General features: G+C 41.4%; 1 protein-coding gene across 1 annotated transcript in view; it reads right to left on the bottom strand.

Annotated features, from left to right (window-relative positions):
* CLPX (caseinolytic mitochondrial matrix peptidase chaperone subunit X) overlaps nucleotides 1-24,213 on the bottom strand; it is a 360,248-nt gene that overhangs the window by 244,335 nt on the left and 91,700 nt on the right. Inside the window, exons 4-5 of the mRNA XM_069222819.1 lie at nucleotides 17,860-18,038; nucleotides 6,581-6,740 (exon numbers count right to left, since the gene is read on the bottom strand). Of these exons, the coding sequence (XP_069078920.1) occupies nucleotides 6,581-6,740; nucleotides 17,860-18,038 (339 nt within the window). The remainder of the gene's footprint in view (nucleotides 1-6,580; nucleotides 6,741-17,859; nucleotides 18,039-24,213) is intronic.

The following is a 24,213-nucleotide window of genomic DNA, read 5'->3' as shown; positions in this document are numbered from 1 at the left end:
GGATCAGGTTTAATAACCATACTGCCATTCTTGATTAAAGCCTTTGGGGAGAGAGAAACAATTTTTCATGAGAGTTTAGTGCAAGAGCATTGTCAGGGGCACAAGCTGCACTAGGCAACAGTAGTTCCAGGGTTTCGGTGCCCTGCAATGACAGACCATTGGGATTTCAGCAGATAAACTCCCATTTTAGGGCACGCTTATTGTTCGAAAGAGCCAAATCTCCCAGAAGCTTGATACCATTCTGATGCTTTATGGGCCCAACCCCCTTTAAGATCAAGATAAGGGCATTATGGTTGTTGTCGTGGCCTCAACCACCACCATATCTATGATGGAAGGCCATAACTGTAAGGAAAAATATATATATACACATCAATACAGGACTTCTACTGGAGATGCTTGAAGATATGGGAGCCTGTACAGTCAGAGTTGGACCTGCAATTACATGCTCTAAGGCAGAGTCAAAGAGATAAACCCATCAACTGATTAACAGCCACTGTGCACCTTTTAACTGGCTCCAGCTCTATCTGGGGAAACACCCATTCAACATCATCTTCCTCAGTTATGCTATGGGGGCTAGGGCCCAGCGGTTCATATGATACATTAAAAACACAGGAAACTATTATCTGGTTATTGTGAGGGAGGGAGTCAATGGCATCCTCTAAAATGTTAAGTGTGCAAGGTAATTTGTTTGCCCCTTTCGGTTTATTACAAACTATAAAAAGGTGATGAGCAGGGACACCAAAGGGAAAGGACAACCCCAAAACGTCAAAGGAATTTAGATCAAGCCTAATAATAGTACAGGCTAGCAATTTTTTAATTCAGATAATTAAACCACCTGCAGGTCTCCCCCTACCCTGTGAGATGGCTGGAAAAAAGAAAGAAGCGTACCCAGATCTTTGTATTGGCTCAACACACCAGGTTTTCTGAAACATAAAGAGATCGAATAAGTCAATGAAAACCCTCCTGTCCGGCTCGGCCATTTTGGAATTAAGGCCGGCAGTGTTCCATGACAGAATATTTCAAGTTCCATGGAGAGGAGTAGGAGCAGCAGGCGATGTAGATAACTCCGCTTGGGGAGTTGCTGTTATACATCAGATGGGAATGTACCCCTAGATTGGGTCCTGCCAGCCACAGCTGGCGCACTGAACTTCAGACAGATTTTGGATGATACTGAAACTGGAAATCGCAGGTCTAGGACAGTAAGGTTCTCTGCTGGCTGGAAGAGCCCAGGGCTAGCTCTACGATTTCTAAGCCATCCTGTTGAGAAGGAATGCCTTTTCTTCCAACAATGTCCTGTTGAATAACAGATTAACATTTCCTCACAGTACAGAGCCAGTGAGTGGCTTTGTTAATTAGTGAGTCTTGATTTTCTTTAGCCCCTTCTGTTATTCTTGGAATGTTAAGCATGTAGATGGTTCTTTGCTTCATTTCGCTGTGCACCTCCAGTGAAGACAAAGGATAAGGGGCCTGATGGTCTTGGGACCTGGCTAAGGTATGATTCAGTAACCCTCGCACTGTGCTCGGTATAAGTAGAGGAGTACCTGGTCTTGTTTGAATCGGTGCATGGAGGGAGACAATTACAATGCAGGTAACTAATCAGAGCCAGTTCTTCCCTCCTCTGCTGCCTTCCACTGCAAGGTGTTAAAAAAGTTAGGCGCCTGTGGTATGCAACCAGTCTGCCCGCAAGTGGGCTAGGCTGGGATTTTCAGAGGGCCAGGAGCCAGATGGTGCATGCCAGACAGAAAAGGGTCACCTACAGATGTTTGCAGATGTGCAAGCGAGAGAAATGTTTGAGTGTCGTGTATTAAGGTTATATGTGCATATGTGCCTTTAGATCAAATACCTCTGCTTTAAGATCCCCTACAGACCTACCCAAAGAGTGGACAAGTATTATAAAAGAGCCAACTTGATCTTCCTTCAGATGTGAGTCGGCGGTGACAGGCAGCACAGCGGCATTAGTGGACCCCCAAGCTTGCCAGAGGCTCATTTAATTGTTGCAGGTAACATTAGGAATGGCTGGGGAATCGATCAGAGAAGTTTCAGGGACCAAGACAATAGCCAGTGGGCTCATTGATACACAGCCATTTCCTGTGCTCACGGTGTCACAAGACTCTGACAGGGATGCTTTAGTCATTTTTACATTACATGTGCCCCTTATCACTACAGGGTAAAATCACGCTTGAAGGGGGATAAACGGCAGCAGAAGGAGAGTTGGAGGGTTTGGAGGGTTTAGGGTGCGGCACGGTTTCCAACTTTTCGATCAGGTTATCCATCTCTGCTGTGGTGTCAGTTACCACTGGGGGGGGGGCTTTTTCTTTTACTTTGATGCCCTTATTGAAGCCTCTAGAAGCTTCCTTCTTCCCATAGTAGATAAATAGCATTGAGTAGGGCCAATGTTAAGCCTCACAAAAAAGTTAACACCTCTTGCCTCAGCTCTAATAAATTAGGAAACTTGTACCTGGGAGATCGTAGGTTCAATGGGGTGCCCCAGCCTCCTCCAGGCTCCGATTGGCACAGATGGGCTTGCCAATGTCCTGGGTGCAGCCTGCGGGCGGCCCACGCAGCGGCATCAAAGCGTGTGTTTTGTATCCTATTCTGGCCCCAATCCCTTCACCACAGCTGTTGACACAGGCACCTTCTGGCACCAAGAGTAATGGATTCCCCTTAACTTAGGAAAGGGGCAGAGATCCCCCTTTCCAGCAGATGGGATTATTAGTTAGGGCAACATGAACAATGATTTGCCTTACTCAGCAGTTTGATCTGGGTGTATTACTGAAATACATAACTGACAGGACTATAACTGAGAAAAGGATGAAAGTGAGTTTTAAAAACCTTGATTCTCAACTGTAATGGTTCCATATACTAATCACCACTGGCACGTTATCTGTTCAAGACACCTATTTCTGGGGTGGATTAATAACATCCATCTATCAGTTTGAATACAGCAAAATACTTGTTTGCACCAAAATTGGGCAGCATTTTCTGCGACCAAGCAAAAAGCAGAAGGCGGAGACCAAATTCTGTGATGTGGGAAGCAGCAGTGTTTGCCTAGTTATAGAAACCTAGTACAACCGTTCATCACTAGCACAGAGCTGCGAAATAATGAGATTGCAAATGGTGCATGCATCTTAGTGATGCAAAGGAGAAAGGCCGGAACCCAAGACGAAAATGTAGGGCTGGCCACAAACCTTGTGGCCACAAATAAGCTCCACAAAGGAAGCAATCAGTTAGCTGGAGCCACTGGTGGCCATTCATGCAGCTGATGGGACTGTAATATAGAGAAACGCAGAGCAGTAGTGCCATGTAAGTGGCATAGGACTAGAACAAAGAAACACCTTCCTCTAGGAAAACTAGATTAAGGTGTTTTTATGGTCTCCTTGGAGAATGAGTCTAAATCTAGAGTGCAAATGCAAAGACAGATGGAAGAGTACTTTCTCAAGCGCCAAGCATAATTTGAACAGGCAGCAGAAATCCTTTGATGGTATGTTTAGACAGTTTTTTAGATGGTTTAGCCTCTGAGTTACAACAGAAATACAGAAATAACTCTCTAAGAGGCAAAAGAGAAAGTAGATGATGGACAGGACGTTTATTTTCTCCCACTCCCTTCCTCTCTTCTGGTCAGGCATGTAAGGGGAGATATGAGTGGAGGAAAATATACACTGTCAACAAACGAAGTCACTAAAATTGGAGGAACTACACAACCCCCAGCTTACCACTAGCAATATTGAACAAAATGCCAATGTCACGAAGGTAATAAGTAAAGAGCTAAAGACTGAATCCCTGTTGGTGGATCAGAAGCTAATCCAGACTGAATGGACAGTCTCAAGACTGAAAGAATATTCTCATGAATCTGGCCCCATGGTTTGGATTTTAGCACACTTTGAAAGCTGCAAAAAAGGAATGCAGCTACCCTCAAAGTATGCTTGGCAGCCCAAATGTAATTATTGGAAAAGAGTATCCAAGTGGCCAATATCCGTCTTCTGGGTGTGTTTTATATTGCTCAGAGGCAAAACCTTATTGCCATGACTAAAGAACTTTTTAAATTAGCAGTCCTTTCAAACAGATTACGAATTGAAGACTGTTAGAGGAAAATAAACCAATACTTCTGAACTAAAAAAAAAAAACACAAAAAAAAGAGTGGGTCAAGTATTTGTGCCATGCAAGGACAAACTGCCAGCCTTTACCTAATATAAGATGGGGAAAATGGATAAGCCTCACCTGAAAATCCTCTGTGAGGTATGGCTGTCCATCTCTATCCACATTGCCACCACTGCCTCCGGTAGTGAAAAATCCCCTGAACTTCATTTGGTCTTGAAAGGCATTTGATTTTCTAAATCTCTGTGGTTTGTAGAAGCTTTTATGGTTAAAGCGGCTGGTCAAGCGCCCCTTGTCTAGGCGCACTGAACACCTTTTGGCCAAAGACTTTGCAGATTGACATTTGCACTTCATCAAGAAACAAGAATCCTGTAGCATATCTACTAAGTTTCTGGAGGAAAGGCATCTTAAGAGGCCCCCTTTAGCTACTGGCCCTGCATCAGAGGTGGCCAAAAATGCTCCCCCAAACCATAATGGGGTATATTCTGATGAGTAAATAACACCAACTTTCAAAAAAAGAAAAAAAAAAAAAAAAAGAAGAGCCCAATTGGCATTTCCAAGGAAACAGATTGCACGTTTCATCCAACCAGAACGGTTGTCTGGAGGGACTTGGGACCCTACAGCTGTGGTTTCCTCGGCCATATCAAGGATTATGGCGAGCAACCTTTGAGATTTAGCAAGTGTTCTGACAGGACTTCCAGAACTGATCAATACCCTTATTCAGGTCCTTCAACAATTTTGCTATGAGGGTCGCAGTCTTCCAGTTTTTCTCAGGGCTCGGTGTTACTTTGGCTTTCAGGGAAGGTCTGGGTAACTCAAACCTTAGTTGTTCTCCAACTTCCATGTCAAGGGGTTTACGAATTCTTGCTGCAATTAACTGACTATCTTTATTCACAGGAGCCTATTTTGATAACCTAGAATGATATAGGTTGAAAGGGTCTACCATGTCCCCAGGATTCTCCAGATCAGTGGGAGAATCAGAGCCTTTAGGGCTCTTGCTGCAGGATGCAAAAGAGCGACTGGGACCTGGTTTCGGACCCATCAGTCACCTGACCTGGCTTTGGCTTTATCAGTCACATTTTCAGCCAATGATGGGCCAAGAGACTTGCCAGGCTCCCTTCCATATGGTACGGGGACAATGGTCATGTAATATATACTGTAAAAACTCCCTTCACCAACCAGGGATCTGAGGTCTTGGGCTATCTGTGGAATGAATGCCCTTGGGGAGGGTTCAGGGCAATAAACCGCTCATAATGGCAACAGCCTTTTCAATGGTGGTCTCTTGGTAGAATGAGGGCTATGAAGCAACACCTTTCTGACAGACATGTCAATAACCTCAAAGAGATCTTTCTAAATGGAGCAGAAGATCATCTCCTCTCGATTTTTACCCCTTACGCTGATATTAGCAATTCGGGAGCATATCAGTCCTAATCCGCACTGCTCTCTAACTCCCAAATGACCTATATCACTGGGCAGGGTTCCCCTGAAGGTGCCGAACGAATGTGATCCGAAATTTAAATTATCTCCATGCTGCTTTAGAATATGGCTTTAACTCCAGCAATAATCCTGTGGACAGCTGCTGCAGAAGTTAAAGATGGGAGTATTTGTGCTCTTCTCTGGAAGAATGTGTATTCAAGATTGAGGAGGAGGGCCAATAAAGAACAGCATTAAGACTAATACAAAACCAGAAGCTGCAAACTATCCAGTAACCCACAGCTAAGAGTGAAAAACCTTGATACTTATCTGTCCAGGGAGCAAGAAGAAGAGAGGAAGATATATTATGGTCAAGACTGGATAGGATGGACTATGTTATGTGACTGGTTAAGTGTAAGAATAATATTGACAAATTTCCAGGAAATGTAGTTTTCTATCCTACATGCTAAACATAAGTTGTTACAGTATTCATTTGTGTGCTTAAGTAGGAATATGGGTAAAGAGAAATGCATAATCCTCCGCTCTTGATATATAATTAAAACTTCTTTTACCGAAGCTTGGAATTCCAGTTTTTAAGCACAATATCTTTCCAGGTCTAAAGCAAGAACTCGAGTTGAAGGGCCAGTGCAGGTTTGAAATGAGATCAACGACCAAAAGGCATTGAACATAATGGAAGTCTATTGTTGCGATCTGTCAGATCACATCAAATTCTGTTTAGGCATATAGTTGGAAACCCTGTCTCAGAACTAGCAAGTAATTTCAATAGTCTTTGCCTGCCTCAAACATTAAGTGCAGACTGCACATAAATAGAATCCTACAAGCATTTATAAAAGTTTATTTCTTCCGGACACCAACTAAGTAAGCGGTGAGCAACTGGAAAACTACAGTTAAAAAGTACAACTGGTGTTCCCATTTAACTGCTCTTGCCAGGTAACACAAATATATTTATAACATATAAATGTGGTGTTTGTACTTTAGTGCTAATTACACGTTTTAACAGAAAGAGTACATTAAACATATTTCAACTGAAGAAGAAACTAGTTATACTGACCTCTAGGGGTTAAAGAAGCCTGCTTTTCCATTTCAGTGTGCGGTCTCAGAGTGGTAGGAATATTATTATATATTCTCTTGTAATGATTGTAAACGGCAACTGAAAGCACCTTTTTGGCAAATGACTGACCAACAACATATTTGTCGAGATAGTTATAAATCTGGAAGAAAAACAATTATTGATAAGACCTTGTGCATTAGAAAGACAATAAGTTACTTCAGCACAAAAGCATATTAAGCACTACATGTTCAATACTGTAAAAATGTACTGGTGTCCGTCAGATTTACAAGTTCCTGTAGTTACATAATGTGCACTTCCAATGTAATTTAAGAGCTTACTAAAACGAACTGCCTTACACGGATCTATATGATAGGATACTTTTCATTGCTCCAACATTCAACTCCTTCAACCTGCAAGATTCTGGAAACTGCATAGCAAGCAAAGAGGCAGCAATGAAGACTCCATGCTCTATATTTGGATTCTAGTTTTACATGAAGAATGAAAGAGCATTCTCATGATTCTGGCCCTAAATTTTGAAACTAACATACTATGAAAAGCTAAATCATTTTGATTTACTTTATACATGTAGGCAACATGAACAATTACAAGAAACTTGCACATTTCATTGTTGCAGCTGGGCTATAAATATAAGGTTCAATTATACAGTCCTGTTTGTCTTTGTTATCTCCTAAAACTCCTTTTTTCATCAAACGCTTCTTAGCACCATGTCTTATCTAACATCTTGGTCAGTCCTCACCCATTACCACTGATCCCATTCCAGAAAACCCCTCCAACAGCTCTTGTCCACTATTCCCCACTGACACAGGACACTGCCTCTGCCATTTTGGCTCTCTCTCCATCACCTTTCCCATACCGCCATGAATCTATTTCCGGAGGTCCAATCACTGGATACACTGAAATATGGCAGTCATCAGTGGGTAATCGCAGACTGTGAAGGTGGTTGTAAAGCCAAGGTCATTATTGTTATCTTATAAACATGGTGCCTTGAAATCAATGTACCAGATCATAGAAATAGGAAAACTGCATTGGTCTGCCCTACTGCATCTTCTGTGGTCATCCTGGAAAGGCTAAGCTTTCCACAAATAAAAGGTACTATTATCTTTCAATTACTGAAAACTGAAGACATAGTTTAAAGGGCCAGAGATAAATAACAAAAAGTTACATGTCCACCAACCTTGGCATTGACAAACTTTTTTTTTGTAGGAACACACAAGTACATATTTATGCCTAGGCATGTTCAACTTTCCTCATTAAGAGCACAGAATTAGTGGCTGGTGATTAAGCAGTGGGAGACTCACCTGTGCAAAAAAATATATAAAGGAAGTAATGGGCTTAATGCTGCGTCGCTTTGTACTTCTGCCTCAAAGAGTTAGTGCTGTGCAAAGGTATGCCTGTTGGTCCTGTTCCTGCAAATATCCAATATGGGCACTCCAGCAAGAGGGAAGTTGATGTGGCAATACATCTCACTGAGAGAGCAGAAACTGGTCTTTGGAAGCCCAGTCTTAACGTGGCAGACCAAAATAGCTACTGCCACCCAATGAGCTAGCCCTTGTATAGATAATGACTGCCCCTTTTATGGGAGGCCAAAAAGCTGACAGTAGTAATAGGTCTGACTTAAGAAATCCTTTGTTCTCTCTATGCAAAATGTAGAGCGTCTTCTGACAATAAAGGTATTTAGAGACTTTTCGGCTGCACTGGTTGGATTTTGGGAAAATGTTCTTATGATGACAGGCTAATTGAGATAGAAGTCTTTGAGAACTTTTGGAATTAAATGGGGTTTCATTCTCAAAAATTCAGTCCTTCCAAAACTGTCTGGCTATAACTGGTAGAAGAAAAGCCATATTTCAAGAAGGTATTAAAATTCTGTACTTAAGATAGATGTGAACGGATTTCTCGTCAACTGTGAAAAACTATATTCAATTTCCACAAAACGTGTGTGTGGCTTACATGAGGAAATGCCGTGAAGTTATCTGTTCACCTCTCTAATGACTTTATTAGCACAAAAATAAGGATGGTTCATAACTGATTTGAAGTGTGAGACAGCTCCGAGATGCACCTTAACTTGTGCCAAATGTGGAAAGTATGGCAGAAGTTGATACAGCAAACTGTGAGCAAATGAAAACCTTGGTTTTGAAATTGTGACAAAAATGTTTCCATTTTGCTTTGCAGGGCTTGTTGGTGGAAACAGTTTTGGCCTCAACAGTCCTGAATAATGTCTAGGTGGTAAAACTCAGTGGGTTTGGGAGCAATGTCTACTAGCTCAGTGTTGCTGGAATGGGACACTCACACTCAGGACGAGGGGAAGCAGCTCAAAAGGCACAGGCAAAGGTCTCTGACCATGCTATCTAAAACACATTCATCTGTGACCCTAGTGGTGCAGGTCTGCTGGCTCAGTAACCGCATTTTCAGTTCATGTTGGTTGTAAAGAGATCTAGATTTGGCTTTCCCGAATGCCAAAACAGTTTGTCTAGTTGTTTCTAGTTCAATTCTTTTTTGTGGCATTCCCCTGTGAACCTGCTGAATGAGTACCCACTAGTCTTCTCGTCGTAAATAATCTACTGAATGAGGTACTTGAAGTACAGTAGCCCAGTTTCACAAGTTCTGTATTTCTGCTGAGAGAAGACATGACCTTGTTTAAAAAAAAATATTTATAACATTGAGGTCACACTGTCCATCGGCACAAGTACGGAGGAACCTCTTATTCTGGGAAGAAAGGATTCAAGGCCTATTTTCAAAGGTATTCACTCCAACATACTGATGCAAAGGCTCATTTAATTTACAGATCACTTTCCACTGAGCCAGGTGTGCCTCCCGTCTCTCCAAGGATGTGTATGAGGTATTCATGTTACAAGTAGATTCTTGATGGAAAACCAAGCCTATCGCTGTATTCTTCCTTCAAGACGAGCACAGCATTCACTTGTGGAGTGACTTTCACTTTATCGTCAAGCGAACCAGTGCTTTGTACCCAATGGCTTTCAAGCTCTTCTTGAAAGGGTCTCTGAACCAGTCAACAGAATTGGACTAGCGAGATGCATGAAGACATCTGTAAGAAGGGTTTGTTCAGGTGCAGTGAAATTAACTCTTTTTCTTTAGCTGTCTGGCCAGACTGCGTATTATTAAATCTGTTATTTTAAGGGCGAAGCTTTAGTTTTTTCTCTGTTGAGGAAATTGTCTAACATCTTAAAGAGCTTTAGACAAGTTTTCGTAGAGTCTTTGGAGGACTGGAAGGAATTTCCCTTAAGCAACCAATCATTCGCATATGGAAACACCTGGTGGCCTTGTCTTCTTAAAAAGGCTGACATCGGAGCCATACGCTTTGTAATCTTCTTGGGACTGATTTCAGTCCAAACAGGAGGACCTTAAACTAAAAAAAAGCAGCTGGTCACCTTTAATTACAGATATTGTCGATGTTTGGAGTGGATGGGGTTGTGAAATTAGGTGCCTGGTGAAAGTGAGTGTCATCTTGATGTTTTGATTGAACTCCTCCCATATATGTGCTGGTTGCTTTTGGTAGGCTCATTGTGGTGGTGCTGCTATGGGCAGGACTGCTGATAAGACTGTTGTGGAGCTTGTACTGATGAAATCTGTATGATTTATCTCTTACTCTATATGAGGTCTTCCTTTTTCCATGGGCACAACGGAATGCTGTCAATGTCTTTGGTGCAAGATTCCCAGTGACCTGGCAGTATCCATGTCTAACTTTTTCAAATGCAAAGCCTCATTAACATATTTACCAAACAATGAGTCCCCATCAAAGGGTAAATCTAGAACACTACTATGGACTTCAGGTCTAAAAGAAGTACAGGCCGTGTTGAAATAACACAGCTGCTCATGCTGGCTGCCTGACCTCAGGACATGGTGTTGTAGGACTTCTAAACCTTCATTGGGCTGCCTGCATCACAACCGAGTCTGCCCAAGGATAACCAATCCAGTATTAACCCCTTCGCTGCCAGGCCTTTTCCTCCTCAGGTGGCAGGCCTTTTTTTGGGCTATTTGGGGCAGTTCGAGCTTAGGCCCCTTATAACTTTTTGTCCACATAAACTACCCACGCCAAATTTGCGTCCTTCCCCTTCCCCCCCCAACATCCTAGGGATTCTAGAGGTACCCAGAATTTGTGGGTTCCCCTGGAGGAGACCAAGAAATTGGGCAAAATACAGCGAACAATTCGTGTTTTAAAAAATAATGTGAAACAAGGGCTACAGATGAAAGGTTGTGTTTTTTTCCCCTGAAAATGGCATCAACAAAGGGTTTGCGGTGCTAAACTCACGATCTTCCCAGCTTTCATGAACAGGCAGACTTGAAATCAGAAAACCACATTTTTTAAACACAATTTGTGGCATTTTACTGGGACATACCCCATTTTTGCAATTTTTGTGTGCTTTCAGCCTCCTTCTAGTTAGTGACAGAAATGGGTGTGAAACCAATTCTGGATCCAGGGACAGCTAAACATTTCTAAAAAGTAGACCATATTCTGAATTCAGCAAGGGGTCATTTGTGTAGATCCTATAAGATTTTCCTACAGAAAATAACAGCTGAAATAAAAAATGGAAATTGAGGTGGAAAAAAAACAGCCATTTCTCTCCTCGTTTTACTTTGTCACTTTTTCCTGCGATACCAGATTTTCAAAAGCAATATACCGTTACGTCTGCTGGACTCTTCTGGTTGCGAACAAAAACCCTAGGTACCCAGAGCCAATAAATGAGCTGCACTTTGCCATGGGTTTTCATTGTATACTAGGTATACAGCAATTAATTTGGTAAGATATAAAGAGTCAATAATAGGTATCAATGATACCTTTGTATTTCCAAAATGGGCACAAGATAAGGTGTTGCGAAGCAGTGGTTATTTGCACATCTCTGAATTCCAGGGTCCCCATACTAGCATGTGAATTACAAGGCATTTCTCTAACAGATGTCTTTTTTACACACTCTTACATTTGGAGGGAAAAAATGTAGAGAAAGACAAGGTGCAATAACACTTGTTCTTCTATTCTGTGTTCCACCAAGTCTCCCAATAAAATTGGTACCTCACTTGTGTGGGTAGGCCTAATGCCCGTGACAGGAAACGCAACATGGACACATCACATTTTTACATTGAAATCGAACTTGTTTTTTGGAAAGTGCCTAGCTGTGGATTTTGGCCTCTAGCTCAGCCGGCACCTAGGGAAACCTAGCAAACCTATACATTTTTGAAAACTTGTGGGGCTCTCACAGGTTCTGTTACCCAGAATCCTTTGCAAACCTCAAAACTTGGCAAAAAAAACAAAACACTTTTTCCTTAAATTTCGGTGATAGAAAGTTCTGGAATCTGAGAGGAACCATAAATTCCACCCAGCATTCCCCCAAGTCTCCCGATAAAAATGGTACCTCACTTGTGTGGGTAGACCTACTGCCTGTGACAGGAAATGCCCCAAAACACCACGTGGACACATCAAAATTGGCAAATACAAAACTACCTGTTTTTGCACAAAGTGGGTTGGGGGGGGGGGGTACAGTGGGGAAGGGGGGAATCTGTGTTTTTCGTCCAGGGCTCAGCAGCCATCTAGGCAAACCTACCAAACCCAGAAATTTTTTTAAACGAGTCACCTGAAGGAGTCCAGGGAGGTGTGACTTGCGTGGATCCCCCAGTCTTTTCTTACTCAGCAAACCTCAAATTCAGCTAAAAAAATAAAATATATATATTTTCCCACATATGTGTGGGATCACCGCAACAGCACAAATTTCCTATCCCCCTCAACGTTCCCCTCAGTCTCCTGATAAAAATATAAAAATGATATCTCACTTGTGTAGGTGGGCCAAGTGCCTGTCACAGGGAAGAGCCAAAAACCTATGAAAATTGAGGGAGAACCAAAACGGGTCCAAAAGGGCAGTTAGAAAAAAAAAACTTTTTAGGCTGACAAGTGGGGCAGACTTTTTATCGGTATAGATGCGCCAATGCTGGGTGGTAGGAATTTTGTGGATGCCTGAAGATTCCTGAAGAATCCATCACAAAAATGTGGAGAAAATGTGTGATTTCAAGCAAAGATGGGGGTTTGCAGGGCATTGTGGGTAGGAAAATGGTGTGTAACGGTGCATGTGAAGCACACCACCCTGGACTTACCCAGATGTTTAGTTTTCAGATGGGTCTAGGTCTTGTAGATTTTTCTACATGGCAGTGTCCCAAAGTCCAAAAAGTGCAGCCCTCACCATTCCAAGTGGGACGATTTTGAGAGCTAGACAAGCTCCCATGGGCCAAATGTAAAAACCAAAACAATCAAATGTCTTCTTGCTTGCGGTTGGGATAAGATTTTTTAGTGTGCGTGGGGAGAGCAAAAAGATGGTCACCCCCTTTAGTTGGGACAGGGCATAACAATGCCCATAATGGTTGGTAGCCAACACTCCCTTTTTTTTTTTTTTTTAATTTCCTGGCATCTAGTAGGCGTTCTGCACCCCCGGGGAGTGGATCGGGGGTAACTGCCCCATCTGCACACTGGTGGGCAGAACAACTATGTCCCCATTTATTTGGGGTGGGGTTATGGCCATACCCACACCATCGTTTTTGGGGAAAAAATTCTTCCCTGCTGGGCTGGTGCCTAAGTGGTTTCTGCTTCAAAGAGAGGTATGTTCTAAGACTAAGAGACAAATGCTGGCCTTGAATCCTTATCAAGCAACGAAGTGGGATGTCACCTACTTAAATGTAAATCAACAGGAATCTACTAGATATGCCTTCCATGTAGCAGATGTGGGTACAAAGCCAAGATGCCAATGACAAAAACCCGCCTGAGAATAGTGATGGTGATACAGGAAAAAAGGAAAAGGACAAGAAAAATCAAAAGGGTAAAGAAAAGGAAAATGGTTCTTCATCCAGCAATGATACTCCATTGGATGAGATCAGCCCTCCCCGTGTGGTAAGAACATAATTAGAAAGTAGTCTCTAAAATGTGAGCTATTTTATTTTGACTAGTTTGTACTTAAAGTATACATGTTGAGGGGGCAGGATGTCTGTTCCTCTCCAGGCTCTAAACCAAGGGTCTGGAGAATTTGAAATACACATGCTCCGTAAAATTAGGATGTAATTGATTTAACTGAAAATTAAGAAAAAAAATAAAACCTAATTTTTCATAGAAACATTTTCTCTGCTTTACAGTTCTCGCTTTAAACAAAAACTGTATTTTACAGTTATAAATATGACGTGTATTGGTGACTAGGTGCAAGAGGCCTGCTGTTTTGTAAATGGAACACTTTGAAATGGTAGAAAATTAGAATGAAGTTACCTAATCATTAAGGTAACTTCATTTTATCTTTCTCCCATTTAAAGGCATCCTGAAACATCATTTTATTTCCCTGCTGCAGTACAGAGTTGACAAAAACTTCTTATTTAGGAGTGGAGTATCGCAGTGCTTCATTTCTTGACCTCTGTGCCCCAGCCTGGGTCCTAAATCTAACTGAACACTGCTCATTATCAGGCTCTGATATCTGTAGCTTGATAATGTAAAATGAACAGACTTACCTTAATTAAATTTAAAAGGAAACGTGGCCCTGTGCTCATTTAAGAATGAACTCGGGGCTGCAAGCTACTCTGAAGGTGTCTGCGAGCTACTGCTAACTTGCGGTCGACTAGTTGAAGACACCTGCTCTACACAGTGCCAGGAAACATGGAAAGTGTATAATTTGTAGGGAAAGCTGTTATAACTGTACAAAACAACACTAAAACACGTTTTCTAAACTGCCAGCTCATAAATGCTCGATCACTCTCAGAAAACATGCACCACATCTATGACCTGCTCACAGACACACAACCTGACTTACTATTCATAACTGAATCTTGGTTGGGAGGTGACATGGCCCCAGTGTTGCACGAAGCCCTTCCTCCAGGCTATCAAACCATCACACAAAACCGTATAGGCAAGAGAGGAGGTGGACTAGCTATTATATTCAAACAGGCAATAAACCTCAGTAAAACAGACAACATTTCCATACAAGGTTGTGAAGCCCTCCATACTAGATGCCACCCTACTCCAACTTCCTCCTGAATCTTTCTCCTCCTTTACAGACCTCCACCTAACAACTCCACATTTCCAGATGCTTTTCTAGATACATGCTCAAACCTTATTACACTATACTCCAACCTATGCATTCTTGGGGATCTAAACATTTGGTTTGACAAACCCAATATGCCCCATCCAAAAGCTATCACCACTGGCCTAGTCGCATTGAACCTGCATCAGATTGTACACAATCCCACACACATTGCTGGACACATCCTAGATGTCATTTTGGCTAAGCCTGAACTAGTTACCGTTCATAGCATCACGCCAATCACTTGGGCAGACCACCATTTGATAACCTTCCGACATAAAACTCCACAAATCAACACACCCCACAACTACTTACATACATGCACCTATCGACCATGGAGCAAACTCAATTTTGATGACTTAGAAACACAACTAACAGCCAACACAGCCCCAGCATACAAGGGACTGCTCTCGACTGGATTACTTCCTATCTTCAAAAAAGATCTAATATCATCTACTCGTCCCCCTTCTCGTCCAAACCCTACCTCACAAAAGCAGGGATCCCCCAAATATCAATCATCTCACCTTAGCTTTTCAACATCTACATGATATCATTACCAGAACTGATCAATGATTTTCATCTCACATGCTACAACTATGCAGATGACACACAACTACTACATAAATTTGAATGCCCCAAAAATATTGAAAACTCAAATCTTCAGTTGCCTCAGAGCCGTTGATCAGTGGATGACCTGGAGCCATCTCAAACTAAATACCTCCAAAACAGAAATACTCATATGTGGTGACTGGAAAAGTTATGACCCTCTGTGAGTCTGGCCTGACTATCTCGGACCACCTCCTCAATTATCCAAGGAAGTTAAAAACCTTGGAATCACCATGGATTCCAAGTTAACTATGAATGCCCAAGTGAACAAATTAGCACGAACAAGCTTCATCACCTTGAAGACTCTACAACGCATCTTTCCCCCACCTCGGATTTCCACACTAGGTGCAAGCTACTATCTCGCTTGTACTATCCAAACTGGATTATGCCAATGGCCTCTACCATGGATCATCTCTATCTATTATGAAAAAACTACAACGTATTCAGAACTCCGCAACCAGGCTACTATTACATGTAAAGCCGCAAGCCCACATCTCCCCTGCCTTGAGAGCACTACACTGGTTACCTGTTACCAGAAAATGCACTTTCAAGCTGCTTTGTATCACCCACAAAGCCATACATGGAACAGGACTGCTTTTTATCAGAAACAAAATAACCAGATACATCCAACAAAGAAACCTTCGCTCAGGATTGGCACCCCGCCTTAGAACACCACCATACAAGAAAGCCTACAGGTGGTACATCCTTCTCCGTTCAAGCAGCCAAACTATGGAATTCATTAACCCCCCCCCCCCCAACTATAAGAGCCACAGATAACTTTCTTGTCTTCAGAAAACTACTCAAGAGTTGGCTCTTTCCTTCATAACCACCATATTCAAACAACTATGGACTGCATATGCCTATGTTGATAAATATTTTTTCTGATTATGTGTATATTTCTAGTTATGTATAGTTCTTTAGAAAATATGTATCGCTACTATTTGATAACAATAAAATACACACGCACTCTTTAAACCTGTTTGACTAAGTATATTTACCCATGGTTCTAATTATGTATTGTATGTACATATATATGTATATGTATGTGTGTGTGTGTATATATTTATGTGTGTATGTTCTGTGCTTGGCATGTTCGTGGGTCATTGCATGGCTCCCGGGTGGGTTGTTAAACTAGATATCTATGAATCCCTGCTCTCATATTATCACACCTATCTACCCATCATCATATGTCATGTCTCTATCAATCTATCCTCCATTCCCACTGTGACTCATCACAAATCCATTCTACTACTTTAAGCTCATAAATAACTCTGCCTAAGCTCTTCCCTCCGCTTCCACATCTAACTCACCAAACCTCACTCTACTGCCATGATCTCCCAAACAACCCTACTAAATTTGCCCTCATTTATCTCACCCTGCTACTATGATCTCCCTAACCCTTCCACAGACTCTTCCCTCCTCCATCTCCCTTTACTCATCCCAAGCCTTTGGGATGAGTAAATGAGGGATATACTCCCAATTAACACTTCTGGATTTCTTTCCTCCTCCACCCCTCCAGTCAATCGAACTAACAAACTCTCACATCCGCGGCTCGAATTAACTCACAATAATACTAAAACTGTACTCATATTTCCCGATACTAATCCATAACTAATTCTTGTTGGGTTTCGGAGTAGCGTGCTACTCGCCAAAAAGCGATTCGACTCCTCGTCAGGGGTAGTAAGAGCTATATAAATACTAATACAATACAATACAATACAATGCCAGCAGCACACATACACCACTGAAACTGCAATCACTGAAGCAATAGAAAGACAAAAAAACTTTCCACTACAAAAACAAACTTTTGCAGAGAAAAAAACAAAATAAAAATACAATTATGAACCAGGAGGAAACAGCGATTAACTATGAGGTCTTGATAATGAAAATTGGAACAAGAATTTAATGTATAAAATGGCTCTAACACTGCCAGCACCACATATTCTTCTTCCATTACATCAGTGCCACAACCTGTTACCAACACATTACTAATTCGCCAAAAGCAGACAAGTAGGCAAGACCTGGCAAGATACCAGAACTTGGGCTGAGCGAAAGGGGCACAAATGTATGGCTCCATAGCTGAGCAAATCAGCATTCATCTCAGGATAGTTACTTTAAACGTTTTATACAGGAACAAAGGCCATTATCAACACTGCTCAGAGGGTCAATGAGAATGTTCAAACCATGACCAGTTGTCATAATGGTATGCATAACTAGAAGTCCTAAGGTAAACAGGCCAAATGCAACTACAAAGAACACATCTTAAGAAGAAGTAAAATAGTACCATTAGTCGGTCTCCTGTGTTCAATATGGTTGGTTGATTTTTTTTATGCAGGTGAGTCAGCTTTACTATTTTCTCCCTGCTTGCCTTTACTTAAAACGGGACACTTTACAGACAAGATCGCTCTGTCTGACAAACAGAATTTGTAGCCCCATTGAAATTTCTAAAAGCATAATGTAACACTGAAATTGAGAAGTCACTGCCTGCATGTTAAGCAACATTAAAAACGAATTAAGGGTATATGACACCATCTGCAAAATGTACTGCAAGAGAATCCTAAACTACAATGACCAAATTGGCTGCACTAGAATCACACTCATCCTTGTTGCATGCTTACCTTTTTCGGGGGGTGGCGGCGGCTTCTGCTGGAATGCCAGTTTTACGGCTTCTGCTGCTGTTTCAGGCTCTTTGTGAATGCTCTTTTTAGAGTCAGATTCTGACAGCACAACAAAAAAATGATGACATTTTTCACATTTCACAAAGCGGGTGGAGGCTGCAACAAAAGTAGTTTGGATTATAACAATGATGTTTATGCAAAGCTGTCTTAGTTAGGTGGATTCACATTAGGAAAGCCAAAAAAAGGTAATTCCTTAAGAAAAAAATAAGACATATGTGAGATACCAACAATTCTGAGAAAACAGGAGCTATAGACCTAAACAGGTAGAACACAATCTGAAACTAGAGAGTCATAGGTGAGAAGACTGCAAAGTTACTTAACTGCAAAACCAAATCATGCATACATCATAATTCCATCTAATTGAGAGAGGGCAGAATGTTTTAAGAGAGATACATAACATGATCGTTTATTTAAAAAAAAAAAAAAAAACAGAAAAAAAAAACTCACATCCAAATATCAGAGGACCCATCAGCATGCATTCTTGAAGCGACTGCAATTTTCTCTCTCTGAGGCCAACATAGAGTTCACCAGTCCAGGAATTTTGCATACTGGCAGATGGTCCTTTATTTAATTCATGCTATTTTTTATGACACAGGATGCATGAAACTGTATGTCAGGCAAATTCGTAATGGTCACCTAACTAAGAACAAAATTCCTCCTCATCGTGCCTAAATAAACATGTTTAATCTACTGATGTTGGACAAATTGGGAATGATTTCTAACTATCACCATTTGGCAACAGTAAAATGTCTGGATTTTACCATCCATTCAACTTTCGCATTCACTCCACACATCAATGTGAACAGCTCCGCTAACTGCTGCGACTACTTCAAGAAAATGATGAAATATCGATCTTGCGGGACCATCTGAAAACAGATGAAACATTTATTAGTATCTGGTTGAAATTTGAAAATGCTACCCTAGCAGATATCCATCCTTCCTCACTTGCTCCAGTAAAGGCTGTTTTACATTCAGAAGCCAGGCCAGCCACTGTGACAAAAAAAGTGAATCGCATCACCCAAATCTCCATTGGCTATCACTAACAGAAAGAAAATAATTTAAAAAAAAATTCTTGTGTACAAAACAATTTATAACAATAAGCCCAGATATTTGGCCAAGATAACTGCCATTTAGCAAAATTGCTTAAGGATAGAAATACAGAAGCTAAAAACCTCTCTCGCTCAGAAGCAGTTGTTTTACATGTTCCACTACTAACTGCCTGAAACTCCTGGCGTCTGGACAGGAGAACTCAACCCACTCTCCTTACATTCAGAAAACATAAAAACTCACCTTTTCAGTATGTTCTTTAAAAAGCTGCCCTGTACTTCATTGTACAAACAGATCCGCCCAATCTACCCTTACTTTAAAAGTCTATCCTGTTTATTGTGATTATTTTATGGAAAGGGACATAACACTCTGAGCTGTAGGAGTGCTATAGGAAAAAAATAACCCAAACATGTTTACCCTTAGTGACATATGCAGACATCCAACAACAGCTTAATGAGATTGTTTAGCCTCTGCCAGGCATCTACAAATTGGGGTAAGAGATACTGATGCATCTGCCATCAGTTAACAGGCAACATTGTTCTCCTATTGTGCATCAGTGCATATAAAAAGAAAAATCGAACCTTGGTAGAAGTGTATTTTTTAATACAGGGAAAACAACTGCAAATCCCATTCAGGGAATCGGACTAGGTAAAGTCATGTTGCCCTAACTCAGAGATTAAACAAAAAAGTACCAAGACTATATATGTTAAATATTATACACTTGAAAACCGGAGCTATACAGATAAACATATTCTGTGTTTCAAGAGATTAAAGGCTGCATATAAGCATAGCCATCTCAGCCTGAAGAAAGATCAGGAGCCAGACAATGGTACTAAATGCTATTAAATGTTGGAAAGCTGAAGCGGTCTTTGGCATCTGGGTCAAAGAACCAGACTAGATTTCAAATCAGCCCATGCCCTCAGGGAGTGAACTGGCAGCGGCACAGAAACCAGACACTATAAAGGTGTTGGACAAAATCTGCAGTTTTCACTGATGATTACATAGTGGTGAAAGCATTTACCAGTGCACACAGTAAAGAATACTTGACCACAATATGCGAAGCAAGTTCCTCCAATATGGACTTTTAGGTTCTTGGACCTGGAGTTACCAATGAAGTAATTTGCCACCATGCTGATATTCAAAGAGGTATTGTAGCATATTCTTGTTTGTACATCCTAAACACCTATAAGTCAGTAAATTAAGAATTACACATTGAGAGGTAGGCATCTATGAAATGCTCCATGAATTTGGAAAAATTAAGCGGAATATGGTTATTATAGGAAAATGAATTATTTGGGATGGGTGACTACCTATCTCAAAGACCAATCACAACCCTTGTTGGGGGAACCCTCAATGCAACTAAATTAACCTGAGCTCAACCCCGATGTCAGCTATGGCATAGATCAGACAGGTTAACTTAGGGCAAAGTGTAAAATATTTATGCAGGAATCTAAACAGTAAAAAAATTCAAACTGCAAAACTATAAAAATCCCAAAATGAATTAGAGCAATACAGTAAAATGTAATAAACAAAATGAAACCTGAATGACAAGAATGCAATAAGGGGAACCGAAGACATGACCTAAATAGGTATAATGCAAAAAAGCATAAAGTGCCAATGATACTTAAAAGTCGAGGTTGACCAGGGCCAAGGCACAATTTGAGGCTGACCACAATGGAGTGTGGTAGGGATAAACCAACCAGCTTCGTCATGGTCAAAGAATTTACCTCCTCAATTTGTCCTTTGGGTCCCAAACACAGAAGTAGACTTCTAAAACACCCCCAGGACCTCAGGTGAGGCACTCGGACTTACAGGGTGTCGGGGAGAGGACAACAGCAGGGCCCAGCGGATGTCCAGTTAACACTGATCAGCTGGCTTCTTCCAGGAAAATACCTCTTGCACCATATTGTATGCCTGTACCTTGAACAGCGGGCCAGCCTTTTGACAATTGGAGTCCAGTTCTTTACCGTGGGTACAAGAGGGAGCAGGTCCTGTCCTTCAGGACTTCTTTCAGGTCGTAGAAAGCAGGCAAGTCCTTGTTTCAACTTCCACTAGTTCAGGAAGTGTTCTGTTGAAGGTGCCACATTTATGGCTGGCACTATCTAGTGTGTGGGAATGACTCATGGGCACATCTTAACCAATGAAGTAAAAGTTTCCAGGGCTAACCCTACCCAAGTTGGGCAGTTTCAAGATGGTCAAATTCTACAGCCATTCTAAACATGGGCTCTTAGGGCTAGGGTGAGTGTGAGGAGTGTACTATAGTAATTCTCGCTTCCTTCTTATAATTTTGTTCACTAAAATCCATGTGGCAGCAGGCACTGTACCCACAATAAACCATGCAACAGAAGTCTGGTAGCAATCAAACAGTGGATCCACAAGAATTGTCTTGGCATCCTGTCCCCTCCCCTTTCAATTGTGCCTCAAGAGTTTTACAGTAACCCAGCAGACCTGTCAAGCATGATTTGACACTTAAGTTGGACTCCGCACTGTAGTATGAAATAGGATGCTCACAGCCTAATGTTTGAGCCTGGGAGGCATTTCACACCTATTCAAAGTTTATTACTGGCAGAGAAAAGCTAGAGAGCTAAGGCAAATAAGCCTTTATAAACTCCAGGTAAGGCAAAGGTAACTTTCTAAAATTTACTTTTCCTTAATATACATTAAAAATCTAATTTCACCATTGAATTATATTTTTAATAACTTAAAATAGTTGTTTGATTATTTTTCTTGCTGGTCCCATTCTAAAGCTACAGTATTAGTATTTTAATCTCTATTTCACTTTTTCCACATAGGTCAGCTAGGCCTGCCACAGTGAGAACAGCTTTTGGGTGCTAGTCACTGTAAGGACATGTTAATATTACATTTCGACATGTCCTCCTTTTAAATATGATGTACCCTGACATGTGGGCTACAAGCCTACATAGGGGACCACTTATTAATATTTAAAGAGGCAATTTTGACCTGTCAAAGATTTTCATTTTAACAGGTCGAATTGCACTGCTATTGTCCGCTACAAAGGTAGGCAACTGAACTGGAAAACACAATAGGTGCTGCAGTCCATTAGTGGCATTTAACTACCACGTCGTAATATTAGTTTATTTTGTATTTTACAGGCAAGTTAAATATACCAATTAGGATTATGGCAATTTGACCATGTTAAAAGGGGCGCTTTAGTTTTGGTTAGCTGGGGTAAAGTACTCAGAGTTCTATAGTCAGTAATGATATAGGGTTATTCAAAATTAGGGAAATCCAGAGTGATCACAAAGGGTGATTTCCTACAGTTTAATGTTTTGCCCGTTAGAAGCACAGGAACAGTGAAGTATGAAAGGATAAAAAAATGTTAAAGCTCTAGAAGACTCACTTTTAAAATAACAATGTTGAAGAGGGAAAGATTATACAAGGAGGCAGCCTGCCCGAGAGTGGATGAGGTGCCATTTCTATGGAATACATGTAATGGTTCCTGGGTGAGAACTACACAGAGATCGACTCCATTAAAGGAGAACTTAAGACATGCCTGCATGAGTTACGAGGGGAAATATCCGAGCTGGGATCTAGAGTAGATGATCTAGAATGCAACACTGATGTACACATAGAAGGAACTCCTCTGGTGCATGGTTCATTCTCCAACAGAATGAAAACAGAGTTACAAATGAGGCAACCTTCAAAATAGAAAGCAGTGCATTTACATCTAAATCAGATTAATCTCTATAGGCCTGGAGGGCGATGATATTTTGGGTTTCATTTGTAACCTACTACAGTCTATTCAAGGAGATGTGGACGCCCTCCCCAATCAGGCTTAATCACTTGCAATGGGTTGCTGTGGCTACATCCTACTCCGAACCACACACCAGATATTATCGCAAGAGTCTGCTAATTGGACGACCCAGCAAACTCTTTTGAAAGTCGCCAGGGAGAAAGAGCTCAACTATAGGAACTGGCCAACACAGCTGTACCAGGACAACTTCTGTTGTCATTCACAGATGCAAAATAGCTGCCTCCCCCAACAACCACCCAATTGAGAACGACAAACCCGACATATCAGGCTGACAAGAGCTCTACTCTGAATGGCAGGCTGTTTGATGACCCCATACCCTGAGGGTGAATTGATAGATCAATGAATAGGCCAAAGTGGATGTCATCTCATCTGAAGAAAATAAAGGGCGGTCCCAGGCTGAAGCTTGGCCCATCCTCAGTAACCAACCAACCAACCAACCAGAAGTGGGGCACTTTAATGTGCTCGGAAGCAGACACCAGAAGCATAACATTATTTGTTAAGAAGGTGAGGGGGGTGGGGCGGGGGTGAGACGCAGGAACAAAGCTCAGACTTGATATCCATGTGGGTCCAGAGCCTTTCAATGTATCAAAATTTTCTAATGGTTGTGAGTGCCCGAACTCACTGAATAAAATACATCAGCTATGGGAGCTATATTTTAAGTAGGAAACCAGACATATTTTCACAAAAAAACACCTACCTAAAATGAACCAAACTTGTATGTGATACATATAATACTCACACCAAGTATGGGCCTCAGCTGGGGAGGTAAAATAGCTAGGGTGGCCATACTGTGTAATGCATACACAGGTAAAGGTAACATTGGTATCAACAGAAATAAACAGTAGTTTTACGTTAACATTCAGCTGCAGCACCATGAGTTCCCTTAAGACACTGTAAACATCTACACTACGAAAACTAATAAAACTGTGCACAACACTAAAACACAGCTTTGCAATACCTCAAGGGGGGTTTAGGGTGGGGATTGGGGGGGGGGGGTAGGGGGTACAAGTAGCAACTAAATATATGGGGCCATGAAAGGTTTCTAAGACAAAAAATCCTATTGTGGTATCAGAGCGATGTCAGCAGACCTAAAAAAATAAGACTACTGTACTAAAACTTACAAATGCATGGCATTACCTAAACCATGACATGGACTATTCCTTCTTTTGCCATGTGCACAATACATACTCATGCACAGAGTATGTGTTCATCACATACTCCTTGTTAAGGTGTCCAGAATCTGTCCTTAGATCGACATACATTTCAGATCATGACCACATAGACGTCACCTGGGTAGAATGCTGTCCACCTTCTTTGAGAGACAACAGGTGGCGAATGAAAATGGATATCCCAACAGACTCAGAAAATAGGGAATACTGTGCTCTTAACTTATTCCCAGTTTAAGTTGCATTCAAAGCGACAATTTGTGGTGTAATTCAATCTATTGCG

The sequence above is a fragment of the Pleurodeles waltl genome, chromosome 3_1 (assembly GCF_031143425.1).
Source record: "Pleurodeles waltl isolate 20211129_DDA chromosome 3_1, aPleWal1.hap1.20221129, whole genome shotgun sequence".
NCBI classification, from domain to species: Eukaryota; Metazoa; Chordata; class Amphibia; order Caudata; family Salamandridae; genus Pleurodeles; species Pleurodeles waltl.
Note: the sequence above shows the minus strand (reverse complement) of the source record. Positions and strands in the feature narration are given on the sequence as shown.